General features: G+C 49.6%; 1 protein-coding gene across 1 annotated transcript; it reads right to left on the bottom strand.

Annotated features, from left to right (window-relative positions):
- Positions 1–519: 519 nt before the first annotated feature.
- Positions 520–12,858, bottom strand: PLEKHB1 (pleckstrin homology domain containing B1). The gene is made up of 7 exons (XM_047072213.1): positions 12,788–12,858; positions 11,492–11,644; positions 10,809–10,911; positions 9,673–9,712; positions 6,954–7,058; positions 2,348–2,447; positions 520–1,795 (listed from the first exon to the last, which is right to left on the bottom strand). Exons 1-7 carry the CDS (start codon positions 12,822–12,824, stop codon positions 1,659–1,661), a joined length of 675 nt encoding a protein of 224 aa, XP_046928169.1. The 5' UTR covers positions 12,825–12,858; the 3' UTR covers positions 520–1,658.
- Between the last annotated feature and the right edge of the window lie 6,699 nt (positions 12,859–19,557).

A 19,557-nucleotide genomic window follows, 5' to 3' on the forward strand; every position in this document is an offset into this window, starting at 1 on the left:
AGAGTGGCTGCACCAGTTTGCATTCCCACCAACAGTGCAAGAGGGTCCCGTTTCTCCACATCCTCGCCAGCATCTACAGTCTCCTGATTTGTTCATTTTAGCCACTCTGACTGGTGTGAGGTGGTATCTGAGTGTGGTTTTGATTTGTATTTCCCTGATGAGGAGCAATGTTGACCATCTTTTCATGCTGAGGCAGCCTCTCCTTATGAGCCCTCAGGCATGGCCAACTTCAACCTACCACCTTATGGATGGGAAAACCAAGATCCAGACAGGTTAAGTGAATTGCCCCAAATTGCTCAGCTAAGATGCTGTCTCCAGTTCTACCTGCCCTCAGAATCCACACACTCTTCTTACTATACCAAAGAAGGCACAAGTAGGTGCTGAGTCCCAGGGAGACAAGTACCGTGGCGGGGAGGGGGAGGTGGACAAAAGAGCCAGAGCCAGAGCCAGGGCTAGAGCCAACCATATCTTTATTAGTCTCTGCAGCAGGGCCACTAGAGCCCATACCTACAAGGGAACTTTAGCAGGCTACTCTGGCTACTGGGTAGGAATGTTAGCACTTCTGTTAGGACAGGGTGGGAGAGGAAATTGTAAAGGAGCCAAATGGAGAGATTGCTGGGCCACTTACAGGGAGGCACACATGGGGCTTCCCACTGGATCAGGCCCTAGAGGTGAACACTGCCATCTCCCCCAGAGCGAAGGAAGAGACAAAGCCTAAGATGGTGACAGCCACAGTTATGGACAGAGGGCCAAGTTCCTGGGGACCAGGAATGCATTTCCTGATGGAAGCACCATCCTAGGGCTGGAGGTCCTGAACAGAGCTTATCTGCCCCCCAGCAAGGGGACCCCAGGTTCAACTCAATTGCTGCCCCAGGCACCCCTAACATGGGGAACAAGTGTTTTCTGAGCACTGAAGGAACAGGGGACCCTGGAAGCTGATAGTGGGAAGGATGGGGCTAACCTCAGAGAGTGTTTTGGATTTCAGTATGTGTCAGTATTAACAGGCAATATATTCATTATAGGCGCAATCATGAAACTTCCCTCCAAAAAGCTCACATCTCCCCTTTACCCAGCAAGCTCTTTAGCCTGGAGGGCCATCGTGATCTTATCCCAGTCCCCACCCCAGCCTAAATGAACTTTTAATTCCTTGGACATGTCCATGATAATCATTGCTCTGCACTCTTGCAACAACCCTACTCCTAGCCTACCTTCTGTTCTTTACCCTCATGTGTCAAAGGATTGATAACTCTGTCCTGTCAAGTGTTTGTTTACTTCTGTTTTTCCCAGCAACCATGGAGGTGCTGGAGGAAAAAACCTGACTCCTCGGTCTCCAGTACCTGGGAACTTTAAGTCACATGAGTCGTTTTCTGTGTCCTGGTGTATTGGAGGGAACCATGTCTATATGGGTCTATAACAAAAGTCTGGGGTGTCTGGCAATAGATACAAGGATTTTGAGCTATGTTTGTGCCTGGGATGATAGCTTCTTGCAACGCAAGGGGTGAGAGTGGGGGAGTGGGATATGGATGATCCAAGTCCAGGGGGACTAGTGGAGAAGAAGGAGCCGAAGTACAGCAGGACTTAAATCGTGGAGGGTGGGGTCAAGGAGGAAAAGGGGTCTGTTGCTCTAGGCACAGGGTCCACACTCCCAGTCCCAGGGCTCAGAACCAACAGGGAGACCACATGAGCGAGCCGAGCGCGGCACCTGTGGCGGCCCCCGCGAGCATGCCCATGGCCAGCGGAGCGCCCGCACTGTAGCAGGGATCCTCCCGCACTACTACGTGCGTCACGCCGGGTCCTGTGGAGAGAGCGGTGAGGGACGGGGACTTCAGGGTAGGGAGAAGAGAGATCTTCACTCCTCTCCTCCCACTAGACTCATGCCCAACCCAGGGTAAAGAGCTGAGCCCACTCTTCTGCACCTCAATCGGAGAAACTGAGGCCTTGATGCGGAAAGGACTTGTACTCCTTCTCCAGGGCTTACTGGCCTTGTATCTGCTGGAACAGCGAGGAAACCCAGTATCTCTAAGAACCTCCAGGCCACACCAGAGGATGGGCGTTCCCAACCGCCAGCCCCTGGGGCGGAAGGAGGCGGCCGCTCCCGCGTTAGCCACCAGGGGTCGCCAGCAGCTCAGAAACGGGTATTGCTGGTCAGACAGCCTAGAGAAGTGAGGTCAGTTCTGGAGTGTGGAGGTACACTGGTTCAAGAGCTATTCCGAGTTTCGGGATGGGGAGGGCCCAGTGGTGGGTACCGCCTGGAAAAATCCGTGGTCCCCACAAGAGTGGTTTCTGTCCCAGCTGCAGGGGCCTGGGGCTGGATCTGGGCAGGGGGCGGGCCAGGCTGGAGACTTACCTGCATAGGGCGGTCCGTAGTAGCTGCGTACGTATGTGGCTTCATGAGCGTTGGGAGTTACCACCTCATAGTAGTCCTGGTACGGGCTGTAGACACGCACCTGGGGAGCCCCACTGGGTTACTGCCCAGAAACTCCCTGGCCCAGGTTTGGGCCCCTACCCACCACACCCTGCTTAGGTTTTTCTGGGCCTACAAAACCACTTCTTCAAGGTTAGAAATGGATCCCCAGGAACCAGCAAGCTCCTGGAGAAAGACCCTGCCTGCCCACGTGGTCCATGGTCCTTGTCCTCTAAAACTGTAGCCCCTACATCCAGATCCCATTTTCTCACCCTACCCTCCTACCTATCACTCCCCTGGTCAAAAATCCTCCACAGTGGGGCACCTTGGTGGCACAGTTGTTTAAGTGTGGGACCCTTGATTTCCATACAGGTCATGATCTCATAATTTGTGAGCTTGAGCCCCGAGCCCGAGTCAGGATCTGTGCTGTCAGCCTGGGATTCTCTCTCTCTCTGTCTCTCTCTGTCTCTCTCTCTCTCTCTCTCTCTGTCTCTGCCCCTCCCCTGCTCATGTGCTCTCTCCACATAAACATTAAAAATATATAGATTTTTACATTCCCCATGGCTCCCAACTTCCCTATGTAATCTAATATTTGCTAGCTGCTCTCCAATGGTCCCATTTGGAGAAAGCCAATGGATTTTTCTACTCTCCTAGTCACTGGGTAGGGCACCTGGCCAGCCCCCAGGCCCGGAAGTAAAAGCAGGTTGGGGAGGAAGGAAAAGAAAGGAGGGGATGGATGGAAAGTAACTAAAGTATTATCAAGCATCCACCATGTACCAGGTTCTGAGGGAGGTGTTCATATGTATTACTTCCTCTAATCCTTACTGCAGGCATTATTATCTCCACATTACCACAGAACTGGGGGTGGGAGGCTCAGAGAAGAATGGTCATTTTTCTCTCTCTGAGGGAGGAAAGCAGTCTCTCCATTAGAATCAACCCCTCAAAGCCTAACTCAGAAATCATCCACTCCAGGAAGCCCTTTTGGTTTCAGAAAGAATTCTTTCTTCCTAAGTTCTCTATGGACTATCTTTCCTCCTGGACTTTCCTGCCTGTACCCCAAATGTGAGCTACTTATAGACATGGACTCTGATTAATTTCTGTTACATACGGGATCTAGTGAATAGCAAGAACCAATAAATATACGCTGAATTAAATAGAAACTCCTAATCCATGCCCCTCATTTTACCCTTGAGGGAGTAGACCTAGAGAGGGAGCAAGATCCCCTAGTCTCCTGGCTCCTTCTTCTTAGCCCCCTTCTACTCTATATCTCTCTCAAACTAGGTGTCGCCCCTGAATGGTCCAACTCCTCTTAGAAGTCAGGTGTCTTAAACTCCACCTATCTCGAAGGGATTTCATCACCTTTCTATCTCCTGAACCTGCTCTTCCACAAATGCTTTTCTCTAAATGCCACTACCACGTACTCAAACCAAGGCATCAGGTTGGCACTCTCATCTTCACACGCTTGTCTTCCATATCACACCAGCCACCAAGTCTCATGATTTTATCTTCTAACTATGCTCTTCTGTCCATCCTTTTGGCCAGTGCCAAGAGAATAATAAGCCATTGATTTGGCAACTTGGAAGTTGTGGATGACCTTGAAAAAACATTTTTCAGAGGAGTGGTTGGGGGGAGAATCCAGACTATGGAGAGTTGAAGAATGGTTGAGAAATAAGGGATGGAATCAACATGTCATGACATCCCTTTCAAAAAATTTGGTTGTAAAGGGGGTTTCTCTAAATACATACCTGTGATTTCAAATCTCCATGCCATTTCTTTTTTTTTTTTTTTAATGTTTATTTATTTTTGAGAGAGGGAGGCAGAGCACAAGCAGGGGAGGGGCAGAGAAAGAGGGAGACAGAATCCAGAGTAGGCTCCAGGCTCTGAGCTGTCAGCACAGAACCTGACACGGGGCTTGAACTCACAGACCACGAGATCACAACCTGAGCCAAAGCCTGACCCTGAACCTCCTGAGCCACCCAGGCACCCCTCCATGCCATTTCTCTTTGATGAGGATGCCTTTCTTCCCTTTTTTCATTCAATTACCTAACTTATCTTTCAGACTGAACCCAAGTATTACTCTCCCTGAACCTCCCTGTTCTGTTGGGAGAACAGACTTAGCCCTTAGACTCTCCTTATCACAGCACCAGTCACTCTGCAGTGTCATTGTTTGTATCCCTTTGAGTGTGTGTCTCTCCCATCAGACTTGAGACCCACAAGGGGGTCTAATTAGGCCTCATTGGAACATGATAGCTGCCTAATGTACTGAATTTATCTCAAGTGAGTCAAATACAGAGCCAGACTGAACTAAGGTCACCCAGCTCTAAGTCCAGCTTCAATTTAGGGACAATGACCAGTTCCAGGGTAACACAGTAGGCTCAAACAATGCTCAGTCTCAAGTGACTTCCCTCACTGTGCTCTTCCCTAAAAGTGATCCAATAGAGCTTTCTGGTGGTGGGTAGCCAGGATCTAAGCTCCATGCCTGGAAGGGTCTAGAGAGATCCAAGCACTCAGATCCCCATTTTTATTTGTAGAGACTTTAGGATCTAGAGCCTGTATCTGCACGCAGCTGCACAGTGAGCCTGTGGCCTCATCTGGCCTCAGAGAGAATGGAAAACACCAACTCATGCCCCTTGGCGGCACCTGTTTCTACCCTCTAGGTCTGGGAGGCCCAGAGGTAAACTCATATGGGTCACCTGGCAACGAGGCAGGTTTTCCTCCAGGGACCTTAGGGACAGAACCTAAGGGCTTGATCCTGATCCTCTCCCTTTCTGCAAGCCCAGCCCCTTTTGCAAGTGCAGGGTCAGCCAATCAGGAGGCCACATACAAATAAGTTCCCTTCCCTCAGAAAAGCTGTTGTTATAAGGTTTACAGCTTTTTAAACCCCATGTTTAGGCATCCCCACTTTAAACAAACTTACATCTTTGGGGTGCCTGGGCGGCTCAGTCGGTTAAGCGTCTGGCTTCGGCTCAGGTCATGATCCCACTGTTTGTGTGTTTGAACCCCTCATCTGGGTCTGTGCCGACAGCTCAGAGCCTGGAGTCTGCTTTGGATTCTGTGTCTCCCTCTCTTTCTGCCCCTCCCCCGCTTGTGTTTTCTCTCTCTCTCTCTCTCTCTCTCTCTCTCTCTTTCTCTCTCTCTCTCAAATAAACATTTAAAAAAAAAATCTTTAAACAAACTTCCATCCTCATTTGGGTAGGGGGGATGTCTCAGAATGCTGGGATGGGAATCCTAGTCCTGCCACTGAAGAATCAAGTGTCCCGGTCAAGTTATGTAGCCTCTCAGAGCTTCAGTTTTTACATCTGTTAATAGGGATAGTCTTTCCTACAACGTCTTTCCTACAATGCCCACTCCCAAGGCACAGTGAGAATCCAACTGAGCCACGTCTATGCACCTGGACCTAGGTAGACCTAGCCTTCTGGGTTCAGTGGTTCTGCACGTCAGAATTACCTGAATAACTTTTTTAAACCACAGATTTCCAAGGCCCCACTCCAGACCTACAAAATTAGAGCATCCAGAGGTAGGATATGAACGTTTAGATTTTTTTTTTTTAAGTCCTGAAGTGATTCTAACTCACAGCCACATCAAACACCACTGTACTAGAAAAGGAGTTCACAGTTGACTATAAGACCACCAGCACTCGAAGATAGGCCCCCACTGTACCCACCCCATGCCCTGCTGAGCACTGGGGACAGAGATAGGATTCATCCCCCAATCGTGCTTTCCAGAAATTCTGGGGTAGGAGGAAGGGAGACAGATGTGGACTAAATTATGATATGTGACAGTGATGCCATTAACAGAGGTTTTTCACTCCTCCTTCCTCCCTTTAGTCATTCACTCATTCGCTCATTCGGTGAACACTGCCTGAGGCCCACCTGTGCCCCAGCTCCATGCACCGGGAAGAAGGAGGGTCAAAACAGACTGTCCCTATCACCGAGTACTCATTGAGCACCTGCTGTATACCCAGCACTGAGCCAGGCTCCATAGAGGCAGAGCTGATCAGACCCAGTCTTCGCCTTGGAGGAAGTCCCAGGTCTCATGGGAGAATAGAGACCGAAATAAAGGGACTTGAAAGAGGCCAAATAAGATGATACTAAGCATTAGTGCAGCAGGCTGTGAAGGGAGTGACGATACCTGGAGGTCTGGGAACTCCTCCCTGAGGAGGTGGTAGCCTTTGAAGTGGCTCTTAGAGGCTAAGCATTAGTTTGTCAGAGGAATAAGGAAACTAAGAGTCTTCACGGCAGAGAGAACAGCATCTGCAAAGCCTGGGAAGAGGCAAGAGGTCTGGTGCAGCTGGGAAGCTGGAGGAGCAGCTACAGCACAGGGGATGAGGGGATGTGGTAGGTGAGATTGGCTCAGGCTGGATCCTGAGAGAATGGGACATGAGATCCTTGAGACCTCAGGCTGGATCCTTGAGAATGGGTCTGTGGTTGGTGTTCTGTGAGTGATAGGTAGCCATGTAATGTTTGTGAGCAGAGAAGGGATGGGCCCAGTTTTGGAGGCACATCTTTGTGGCCAGAATGGAGGCAGGGAGGGCTGAGCCAGCACTTACCCAGATCCGCCTCTCAACCTTACAGGGGCTCCACGAGCGGGTCACACACCTGACCTTGGGGCAAACCCGGCGGCTCCTGGGAGGGACGGTGGCTCCGGTTGGGGCCTGCTCAAGCCACAGAAACCCAAGAAGGGGGAGGGAGGGAGGTGTCAGTGGCCCTCTACATCTGGAGAAACTCAGTTTTTAATAGGCCCAACCTGAGCCCTCTGCCAGCTGGGCAGTGGAAAGAGTGGTCCTCTTCCTCCTCAGCCCATGGTAATGGAGGGAGGCTCAGAGGGGGACACTTTGCCAAACTTACCCAGAGAAGGATCAGTAGTGTCCCTCCATAATTAGCCCACCTTCACCGGTTTTAGGCTGCTGAGGCTCTCAGTCTCCAGAAAGGACAGAACAACTCTGATCCGCCCTCCCACCCACCTGTCCTCCCCTTCACTGGCCTCCCAGCCTTGTCCTTGGCTGTGACCCTGGCCCTATATTCCCTGGAAGAGCCTCTGTCCAGAGTGGGGTATAAATCTGCAGGACATGGAGGGACAAAGCGCAGGTCACTCCTACATAGGCACAGAACAGAGAGAAGTCACGGACACAGGCGTGAACACTCAGAGACAAGCAGACACTGGTACAAAGACTGAGGCACCAACACATTCCACTCAAGCAAACCCTGGGATCAGACAGGTGTGTGTGATGGCAGACAGTGGGAGGGGGAGTAGAGGGTCAGAGCAGAGACTGGTAAGCAGAGCAGCAGGAAGGTGCACAGGCAGAGGAGGAACAAGGCAGCTTCATAGAGTCACAGAGTGCAGAACAGAACGGTCAGCCCTCACCTCCTTCTGCCTCTTTTGGGTGGGACTCCTTTGCTCTGCATTTGGGGACTTTGGAGCTCAGAGCCAGGTTAGCCAACAGGGGTGTCTCCGCCTTGTAGACCACTGCTCCAGCCTCCTCACTTCCAGCTTTTTCTAATCCAGTTTCCACCCAGAAGCCTGAATCTGCTCCCCAAAGTCTGGCCAAGTCCCCCCTTCTTAATGCCCTTTGTCATTCCCCACAATGCTCCTCAGAGGTCATTTCCCCCATTTCTTTCCCTCCATGTATTGTCATCCAGCCAGGACAGACTCCTGGCACTTACACACACATACACACACGTGCACATCTCACCCCTCACCTCTGTTCATGCAGTTCTTTCTACCAGTAATGCCCTTCCCTCCAAATCTCACTGACCTAGGCTCCAATACAGGCTCTTCCACTGACTTAAGACTATGAGGCTTTGGACAAGTCACTTCCTCTCTGAACCTCACCTTCCCTATCTGTAAAATGGAACTAAAAGTACAGCCCTACCGGAGCTGTTGGAAGATTAAATGATATAACTGATGGCAGGTTCTGAGCACAATGCTCAGCCCTCAGCAGGTGCATGTCTAAGAAGGGTTCTAAATGCAATCCAGTCTTCTCTGCTACTTTCCAGCAGAGTCTCTCTAGGTGAGATTGGGCTCCACTGCACCACACATAGAAGGAGCAAGCACACAATGTGGAGTCAGGCAGATGGGGTCAAGGCCAAGCTGGGCTATCATTGAGCTGGGGGCCTAGGGCAGCTCCTCAAACCCACACCTCCATCAATCACTAGGCTCTGTTGACTCTACCTCCTAAATATGTCTTATCCTCATTAGCAAGGCCTTAGACCAGACCTCCAGCCAGTCACTAGGACTCTGTCCCAGCCTTCTAACTGGTCTCCTGGCATCCACTCTTACCCTCTACAGGCCATTCCCTACCTACCAGCCAGACTATATTTTTAAAACACAAATCTGGTCTGATCTGTTCATATCATCCCACTGCTTAAAAGCTTTCAATGACTTCCTGGTGTTCGTAGCAGAAACCAACATCTTAACACATCCCATAATGCCTGGCCCTGCCAACCCTCCTTCTCCCTTGCTCTCCCTTCCTAAACTCCAGCTTCCCCAGCCTTCATTCTGTTCTTAAACTTACTGAAGTCTTACCCTTTCTCAGGGCCTTTGCACATGCAGTTCCTCTGCCTGGAAAGCTGTTCCCTTTACCCCACCCCACCCCTTCTACATAGTCAATTTCTGTTTATCCTTCAGGGTCTCATCTTTAGCCTTGTCTGAACTCCCATCTGGACCAGGCCACCAAGGTGGTCACACACTGAATGCACGGTGCACATCTCTGTCAAAGCAGTTACCACCGTTGCAATAGAATCATTAACTGTGTGATTAGTTGCTTCCTCACACCTGGCTGCCCACTAGATTGAATCCAGGAGAACAGGGCCAACATCTCTTTACTTAGTTCACCTCTGATCCCTGCCCTTTGTCAGAGTGCCTGAATATAGTAGGAACTCAGTAAATACTTGTTGTGTGGATGAATGAAGCTCAATCTTATTCTTTGCAGAGGGGTAATAATAATCCCAGCCTCACAAGACTGTTGTCAGGAGTAGGTGGAACTGCACCTGTGCCACACCTAGCACATAATAGTTGCTCAATAAAAGATAGTTTCTTTGCCCCAGCTTACATGCCACCCCCTACAGTCTCTCTCTCTTCTCCAAGCACCAGTTGTCTGTCTTCTGTCCTTTTACACTTGGACTCACAGTCTCTGAGTCCGCACAAGCCTATTCACTCACATTTATGGGAATTGAGAATTCCTGGCAGGTGGTGACCGAGTCTGAGTCACCCATGATTCCATGGCAGGAAGGGGTGGGGAGGGGAAAAGGAGGGAATGGGGGGCTCACCGGGGTAGAATTCGCCTCCAGTAACGCCGTCTTCCACGCTCTGCAAAGCAAACCCATCAGACCTTGAGGATGGAGTTTGGGAGATTGGGCCCCTAGCTGTTAAGACTTTTGTCCTCAACACAGCCTCAGCCCCAGTCTCCTGTAAAGGGGGGAGGTCCCCTTGACCCCCTTGGGTAGACAAAACCCCTCTCCCACCCCAGTCACACAGACAGAGCCCTCATTTGAGCTGGAGGCTCCTAATTCATTCTTAGTCCACAGACTTCCCTTCTTCCAGCTTCCCCGTCTAGACACTAGACAGCTGGGCTTGGGTGGTCTCTTCGGGGCCTTCGGATTCTGGCATGCTTGGGCTGGTTCTCTAGCTGCAGCTCACCTCCACACCCCAAACCTACACACACACAGTTCCCCAACGCTCTGACCCCAGAGCCCTGTGAGGGCCGAGTGGACACAGGACAATCAGGCCTTTGTTGGTTGCCATGGCACCTGGCTAGGGTGGACAAGGCGGCTCTGTGCTTTGTCGGGCCAGAGCTCAGCTTCCCCCACTCCCACACACCCCATCTCTTTCACTCTCCTACAATGCAAAGGCCTACTGACCCCTCGGCCCGAGGGTAGGAAGGGAAAGAATGTGAGTAAGCAGACACACCCGGCCTCACAGTGTGGATCTGCATCGGACACTGGCATGTCTCTGCAACACAGTGGGCTGCCTCTGTGAGGCGGGGCAGGGTCTCCACCTCAGATCAAAGGCCACCCACTAAGGCATCTCCTCAGGAGGCAGTGGGAAGGGAGGTCCTTTACGGATGCCACAGTGTTGTCTGTTCTTTTGTATCACCCCCAAGTGAGGGCTCATCTCAGAGCCTGCTAAATACACGACCCTGTATGATCAAGGACCACACACCTGAGGCCGGTGTGCCCACTCCTCCCTCCATAGTCCCGGGTTCCATCACAGGGTGATGTGAGGACTTTTCTGGGTACCACACCAATCACCACGAGCCATTCAAATCCACTCTGCCCAACCTCTTCCCTGTTGACTGATCTTTGTCCCCTCTTCCTACACTTTGGGAATCAGAAGGCCCAGTGAGGAGGAGGCATCTGGTTACATTCCCCAAGATCTCTCCCTATCCTCTCCTGAGAGGACTTACATGGCATCGTCCTTGGTCTCTGCGCACAGATACAGGCGGGAGCCCTCCCGGAGGTTCACAATCAGCAGGCCGTCTCGGCTCCGGCCCTCTGGGGGCTGCACATCTAGAGACAGACACACACATATGGGGTTTCCACGGGGCACAGGCCCCAGTAAACCAGAAACAAGAATAGGGACGGACCTCCAGGTCCTGTTTATTGGCCATTGCCAACCTCCTCTGATCTCACGCACTTTCTCTGGGATTCTGCTTTACTCTTCAGAGACTTTCAACCTTTCCACGTTGCCTATTGCCATAGTTAGACATCTGTCAGTTACCCGGTTATAACTGTGGCCTGAGCCCTGGTTGAGGAGATTTGCTCTGTGACTCTGGGCCAGTCACTTAACCTCTCTGATCCTCCTTATCTCTTTTCATCTTTATCCAGTTTCTAGCACCCAGAGGGCAGGAACCTTGTCTGACTTGCCTCTGTGACCCCAGCATAGGACCCAGGCCCAGTACAGGGTAGGAACTCAATAAGGAACCGCTATCTTAATTCAAACCCACATGAGTTGGAGTTGAGAGACCCAGAAGCAATGTCTATGGAAGCCCTCTGAAGCTGGCAAGAGCCTCATGCAGATGTTATCAGACAGACACAATGGGAGGGCCATGGACATAGTCACAGTGCCAGAGGGGAAAGGGCTTCTCACCGTGGCACTCTTGGCCGATCTTTATGCTGCGGACATTGAACTGGATGAGCACGCGATCCTCCTCGTCCTGTGCAGTCTCATCATGGTAGTAGCCCAGGGTCCCATCCAGCCACAAGGCAAACCAGTTTCGCTTCCAGCGGCGGAGGATGGAGCCTGTGCAATAGTTCACATGTGCTAGGCAGGCTGATTTCAGAGCCTGCTAGGGGGCAGGAGCCCTGGACAGGCTCCCAGAATCCCCTCACCTGCAGCCCCCAGTGTTATAACCATGCCTTTCTTGTCTATCTACCCCCTGAAATGATGGCAGAACCTCTTTCTGCCTTGCTCACCCAGTACCTCCCACTGGTCCTAACACATAGCAGAGGCTCCATAAATGTGTTGAATGGTAAATGAATGACCAGATTCCTTCCTTGGGGGCTTCCAAGGCCAAGCCCCAAGTTTCAAGGGCAAAGGCCTCTTCCTACCCTGAGCTTCCATCTAATCCCTTATCTTGCACTTGTGTGACAGTTGTTTCTGTAGTGTCAGCCTCTTCTACCAGACTGGGGTGTCCACAGCTCCCCACCCTGGACTTGGCACCCAGCAGGACCTGGGTTCAGTGTTTGCTGAATTGAATGAACTGAGAATGGGTCATGGGGTATTGGAGAACTCCTAACCCAGGAGAGCTCTTCTTCAGATCATGATTCTGGTCAGAGGTGGGTCTGGAAGCCTGAGCCCTACCTTTGGACATTTTACGACTGAAAATCTTAACAGAAAAGGCAAAGTCATAAAGAAGCTTCTTAAGGCTTTACAGATCCCAAAGCATAGAGGCGTTTTCATATTATTCTGAGCCTCGTTCCATGGCCAGCCCTGGGCTAGTGCTGTGGATATGCAGAGCATCAAACCCAGTCCATGCCCTCAAGGAGCTCACAGTCTGGGGTCAGTATGGAGTGGGGGAGTGGTAAGACCCATAGATGAAGGCAGTTACATTACAGGGGGATCCGTGCTATAACAGAGGTATGCATAATGCACTGGGAACAGTGTAGGGAGCCTCTAACCCAGCTTGGTGCTACAGCAGAGGCGGAGTGGAGGTTAGAGGAAAAGTCAGAGAAGGCTTCTCCCAGAAGGGGACATTTTCCAAGCAGTCAGGAATAGGAAGGACACTCCAAGCAGAGGAAAGAGTATAAACAAAGGAGAAAGGGTAAAAAGGGTCTTGTTTCTTGGGAGAAGGGTTCACTGTGGCACACCTAACAAGCCACTTCCTTCACCCCTGTCCCTGGACAAGGTACACAATGGACAAGGATTTGGCCCAAGGTTACTTACTCTGTCTCCACAGCCAGCCGCCCCTCACCAGGGCCATTTCTTCAAAAGGACTTTCCAGGGTGGAGTCAGGCGGAACCTGTCGGAGGATTCACAGGACACACAAGCCTCATCAGCAGCTCCGGGGCAGCTCTCCAAAGAGAAGCCCCCAGCCCTGCTCTCCCTGGGGAAGCCACTGAGGAAACGTGGAAATGTTTAAGGGAGTGTTAGTAAACAAACAAGGGCAAGCCTGCCGGTCTCCTTCTCCTTCTCTGTCTCCTTCTCGGCTCTAGAAAGATAATGGGAGCACTGTCCTCGTGGGGTCAGCAGGGCAGCCACCCGTTGTGCGGGGGTGGGGGTCAGGAGCCTGGATTCCAATCTCAGCTCCATAACCTTTGCCATGTCCCTTCTCTCTGGCTTCTGTTTCTAGATTTGTGTCTATGAGGCAAGTAGAGCCTGGAGTGGGGGACAGTTAACAATGTTGGAAACCCTGGGATTTTGAAATGCTGGCAGCGCAGAATATTAGAATCATGACAATGAATGAGGGACTCTCATGATAGAAAAAAAAAGCTTCCCTCCCATTTGAATCTCACCTGAGCCGTTTACAAAGTGTGTAAAATAATAGTTCAATAGCTTCTATTATTGACTGAGCATTATATGCTGGATATGCTTCTCAGTGCTTTTGTCTATTATCTCATTGAAACCTCACGAAAATCCTTGTTACTCCCAGAAAACAGGCCTGGAGAAGTTCAACCACTTATGCAGATCCCCTCGATTAGTAAACAGAGGAGCCAGCATTCACACCCAGCAGTCCCAGCTTCTAACCATTACAACAGTAGGAGCTTTTAAAACTCTCAATACCCAGGTCATACCCCATAACAATTAAATCAGAAGGTCTGGGGCTGGGATGCAAGCATTGATAGTTTTTAAAGATCCCAGGTGATTCTAATGTGCAGCCAAGTTCTGAAACCACTGCATGTACTATACCACGTCACCTTGTCCCCACTGTAACTCTGTTGGATGGGTAGAATCTTGACTCCTATTTTACAGATGGACAAACTGAGGGACAGCAAACGACTTGTCCGTGTATGTGATGGAGCTTGGACTAGAATCCAGGTTCCCTCTGTTCCTGAGGGCGACTTACTTGCGAATAGGTGGCTCTGCCCCTCCCCCACCTGCTTACACCTGTTGCTGCGTAGCAAGAGCTGGAACACCTGAGCTGGAAGGCCTGGCTTTGTCCCTACTTCTCCTGCCACTCCCTCCCCTCTCCAAGCCCTACACTGGTCAGACAAAGAGGGTCAGGTGCAAACTCCCTCTCCAGCCTCCCCTTGATGCACCCACCTGTCTACACCTGTGGCGGATGCTGCTGCCAAAACGGCCGCTACTTGATGCTTGCTGTTACCCAACCTGCTGCGCCTGCGCTTTGTGTGCCCCAGAGAGCCTGGGGCATTTCAATACCCGGGCTGCGCCCCGGGCCTGGCTGCCCCTGGGCCCCGCCCCCAGGTCCCGCCCCATCTCCTGGGAGGGGATGGGGCGGGGAGAGATGCGCGATCACGAGGCATTCTGGGACTTGTAGTCTGAAGCCCTAGAGCTGGATTGCACAAGGCCTGTCCTGGGTGGAAACCCTGTGTTGACCTGGAGCACAGGTGAGCAGATGCACCTGCAATTTTATTTTGCCAAGACATCTGTGCACTCATTTATCATGAAATACATTTCCTAAGAATCATTAACTCATTCTGTAGAAAAAAGTAAGGTAGTAAGTAAGTAAGCCAGGCTCCTAGTCTTGTCACGTTTTTTCAATACTCGGTTTGTGCCTGGCACTGTTCTGGATGCTAGTGGAGGGCACAAAGGAGCATCTGACAAGGCCTTCCCTCCTTCCTTCCCCAGCTTCCAGTCTGGTGGGGTAGACTAAATGGAAACACAAGTGGAGCACAGGGTATGATTTAACAATGGGAGAAAAGAGTCTGACTTTGCCCAGGAGGTTCAGGAAGGCCTCCCAAGGAGGCTAAAAAGGGTTCTTGAGGGATGAGTAGTTTCCCAGGGGGTAGACCTAAGAGAATCATATGAGCACTGATCAGAAAGTTCAAAAGATAGGGCATCTGGGTGCCCCAGGCAGTTAAATGTCTAACTTCAGCTCAGGTCATGATCTCACGGTTCATGGGTTCAAGCCTTGTGTCGGGTTCTCCTGACAGCTCAGAGCCTGGAGCCTGCTTTGGATTCTGTGTCTCCCTCTCTCTCTGCCCCTCCTCAGCTCGTTATCTGTCTCTCTCTGTCTCTCAAAAATGAATAAACATTAAAAAATTTTTTTAAAAAAGGAAAGTTCAAAAGAATATGCAGTATTTCAGTGTGTTTGGAAAGTACAGTGCAGGGGTGGGGAGGGGAGGGCATGAGGAGTGGAAAGGGATGAAGCTACAGGTTTTGCAAGGACATAACATGAAGCCTGGAATGACAGGCTCAAGACTTACTTGGGTATTATGACATAGTGACTGGAGCTTTGGGGGTGGGGGTTTCAAGATGGAGAGTTAGGTGGTTTGATTTGTGGGTAGAAAAGATCTCTCTAGGGCATAATCAAAAATGATTGAAGGAGGCCCAACTGGAGAAAGAATATTGTTTCTGTATCTACAACCTGGGCTCCTCTTCCAGGATCATTTCCTGAATAGCTTAACCCCACCAAACCCCAACTAAGAGCAGATCCAGGATGTCATTCAGAGAACAGGGATGTCAGGGCCTGAAGGGCTCTTGGTCCTAAACCCCATCTGAGAGGGGCACCCACCCTGCCCTGGACCCTTCTTCCTGTCCCAGAGACCTGTTCCTTACCGGGGCTGCAGGACTCATGGTTCCTGGGCGGCCAGGGCAGCATTTCCCAGAAGGTTCCTGCAGGGGGTCATTTTCCTGAGCGCCTTAAGAGATAAAGGGATCAGGAAGATGCTACCAAGTGGGAGCCGGAAGGGGGAGGTAAGAGGAGGCATACAGATTCTACAGAAAAATCGTCCTCCCTCTCCAGTCACTCCCCAACCTCCCGGACTGATCTCAGCTGCTGACCTTCATTCAGTTCATTGGGTAACAAATCATCGGTAATTTGGTTGTGGTCTTGGCCTAGTATCTCTAAGATTCCCGAAGCAGGGGCGGGCCGGGCCTCCTCCCACGGTCGGGGCGTGGCTAAATCTGCTTTCTCCAGCCTGGCTGGACAGTGCCATCACCCTAGTCCTGGCTGCACAGCCTGGCTCTTTAAGCTTTCTCTCGCTTCTGAATTTCTGTAATCCTGACCTTGAGCCACCCCGGCGCTTCGCCCCTTCGTGCTGTGCGCGCCTTGCTGAAGGATTCGCCATGACCAATCCTATTAGCCGCTGAGCTCCTACGTCTCCGTGCATCCCCAGGAACCAGCTTTACCAAACCACAGTGCCTTTCTGACCCTGAAACGTCCCACCCCTGCCTTCTCCTAATTAAATATCCGCCTCACAGTGCAAGGAAGGAAGGGAGAGAGTAAGGGAGGGAATACAGACGGTAAGGAGGGGAAGGAAGAGAAGGAAGTGGAGGAAGAAAGGAAGGCAGGAAGAAGGAAGGAAGAAAGGTAGAAAGGTGGTAGAGAAGGGAAGGAGAAGCAGAAAGGAAGGATGAACGGAAGGAAGGAAGGAAAGGGTGGAGCTGGCCTCAGGAAATCTAGACCTGGATTCTGCCCCTCTCCCCAACTCTCCTTGCTCCCCTCTGTGAGGGGCTGTTTCGGGTCCTTCATAGAGGAGTGGGGGAACAGGGCAGACAGCTCCTAGATTACATACTCTGGATTCAGCAACTATATGAAAAGGGAAGATTCTCCTGCAACAGTGTGTAATTCAGGGGGACGGGTCCTCCACCACCCTCCCAAGGAGGGGGTGCTATGACAAGAAAAAGGAGAATGGTGAGTGGCAAACTAAAACCACGGGTACCTGTACAGAATCTAAATGCAGCCCCATCTGGTGTATGTGTCTAAAATGTTGGTCAATGGCCCTCTTTGAGAAGCTGATAAAGGGTGTAGATTCTGCTCGCAGGAAAAAATGCACACACATATCACATTTTGCATGTAATTCCTGGGAGTTCATAGACCCTGAAGCCATGACGATTACTGCTGAGATTGTCTTTAATTTCCAGAGCTGTGTAGACTGTTGGAAAGAGTGTGGGTCAACAGGTGAGAGATGCTGAAAGCATAGCAGGAGTCCCAGCTCAAAAGTCTTGGCTTTGAGAGACTGTTTAATCAACTGAAATGTATTGAGACCAACAAACTAACAAGTAACTTTCAGGTTTCTCTTGTAACTGTGGTGCATAGAACCATTGGCAGAGAACAAGTATTTGGCTATTTCAAATGTCTCTAGTGGGTGAACAGTTCATATAATATATTGTTTAGAGAATAGTGAACTAGCTCATCAAGTTAAAATTTACCACTCATATTTTCAAGACAATATGATACAATGCGAATAACACACTAGCTGTTTTAAAATTCTGAAATTTATTTTAAGGTGCAATTTGATCAAAAGTAAAAAGTTATGTGAAAGGTTTTTCATAATAATCTAGTGACATATATACCATAAAATTCGGTCTTTTAAAGTGTACAATTCAGAGGCACCTGGGTAGCTCAGTCAGTTAAGTGTCAGACTTCAGCTCAGGCCATGATCTCACGGCTTGTAGTTTTGAGCCCCACATCAGGCTCTGTGCGGACAGCTGAGAGCCTGGATTCTGCTTTGGATTCTGTGTTTCCCTCTCTCTCTGCCCCTCCCCTGTTCATTCTCTGTCACTGTCTCTCAAACGTAAAAAAACATTTAAAAAAAAGTGTACAATTCAGTGTTCTAATATATTCAGACTTGTGCAACCACCATCACTAAATAATTTCAGGACATTTTCATCACCCCAAAGAGAAACTCTATACCCTCTAGTGGTCATTCCTTTCCCCCAGCCCCTGGCAACAACCACTACCTACTTGGTCTCTATGGATTTACCTCTTCTGGACATTTTATTTGAGTGGAATCATACAACATGTGGCCTTTTGTGACGGAATTCTTTCACTTAACATGATGTTTTCAAGGTTTGTCCACATTGTGGCATGTATCTGTATGTGTATTTCATTCCTTTTTTTTTTTTTTAAGTTTATTTACTTATTTTAAGAGAGAGAGAGCATGCACACAGGGAAGGGGCAGAGAGAGAGAGGGAGAGAGAGAATCCCAAGCAGGCTCCATGCTGTCAGCACAGAGCCCTATGTGGGGCTCAGCCTCATGAACTGTGAGATTATGACCTGAGCTGAAATCAAGAGTCAGACACTTAACCGACTGAGCCACCCAGGCGTCCCCAGGGTACTTCATTCCTTTTTATTGACAAATACTATTCCACTGTATGGATATACCATATTTTATTTATCCATCAGTTGATAGACATTTGGGTGGTTTCCACTCTTTAGCTATTGTAAACAGTGCTGCTATGAACATGTGTGTGAGAACTTTTGTGTGGATATATGTTTTTATTTCTTTTGGGTGTGATATTGCTGGATCATATGGTAACTCTATGTTTAACATTTCATGCTATCAACCTGTTTTTCAAAGGGGCTACACTGCTTTACATTCCACCAACAGCGTATGAGAGTTCCAATTTTTCCATATCCTCATCAACTTTGTCATTGTCCATCTTTTTTATTATAGCTGTCCTAAGTAGGTGAAAAGTATTATCTTGTTATGGTTTTGATTTGCATTTCCTTAAATAGCCGATGATGTTGAGCATCTTTTCGTGTGCTTATTAGCCATTTGTACATCTTCTTTGGAGAAATGCCTATTCTAATCTTTTGTCCATTTTTAATTGGATTATTTGTTTTTTATTGTTGGGTTGTGAAAAGCTTTTAAGCTAAAAAGTTATAGATAATTCAAAAATAATTTTGAAGAAAATTAAGTGAAATGGTATAGGGCCCTTCTTGTGTTTCAGGAGTTTGAGTAGAAGGGTTATGTGGAGGCTCAATGGACCCGGAAGGTGACATACTTCCATTTCCTGGTTGGGAGTGTCCAGAGAAAAACCCAGCCCATGAGGGAGTATAAAGAGCACAACTTCTTGGTGGAAAGCCGTGGGTTTGGGATGGGGTGAGGGATGACCAGTATCCAGGCTTCCTGGGGCATAGGGAATCAATTTTCTGTGTCAATCTGGCTAGGTTATAGTACCCAGCTTTTCCATCGAAAGCTAATCTAGGTGTTGCTGTGAAGGTATTTTGTAGATGTGGTTAACCTCTACAACCAGTTGAATTTAAGTAAAGGAGGTTATTCTCAATAATCATCCAATTAATTGAAGGGCCTTAAGAACAAAACCGAGATTTCCCTGAGGAAGAAGACTAGTCAGTCTATAGACTATAGTCTCAGCCCCTGCCTGAGAGTTTTCAGCCTGCTGGCCTGCCTTACTGATGTCAGACTGGCCAGCCCGCACTGTCACATAAGCCAATTCCTTGAGATAACTCTTTATATATGAATATGTAGCCTACTGGTTCTGTTTCTCCGGAGAACCCTTACTGATACAGGGGGGAGGTAGATGTCTTGTCATGAACTTCCCATTTGAATCTATTGTAAACACCAGATGTGTCTGACAGAAGGGGAACTGAGACCCTCCTATCTCAGAAGAAACAGCACCCCATACCAGAGATGGGGGGCAGTGCAACTGCTCCCTGAAAACTGCTCCATCTGGATCATCATCTAGAAGCTCAAGTTTAATTATGGCTCCCATTGTTCTTTGTTTCATGTTTACAATCTCTTTTCTTGAGATAAAAGGTTCCTTTCAGCCTCCTGTGCTCTTGTCCA

The sequence above is a fragment of the Lynx rufus genome, unplaced genomic scaffold (genome assembly GCF_022079265.1).
Source record: "Lynx rufus isolate CCGP_SWC_20201006 ecotype Redwood Valley unplaced genomic scaffold, mLynRuf1.p SCAF_9, whole genome shotgun sequence".
NCBI lineage: Eukaryota > Metazoa > Chordata > Mammalia > Carnivora > Felidae > Lynx > Lynx rufus.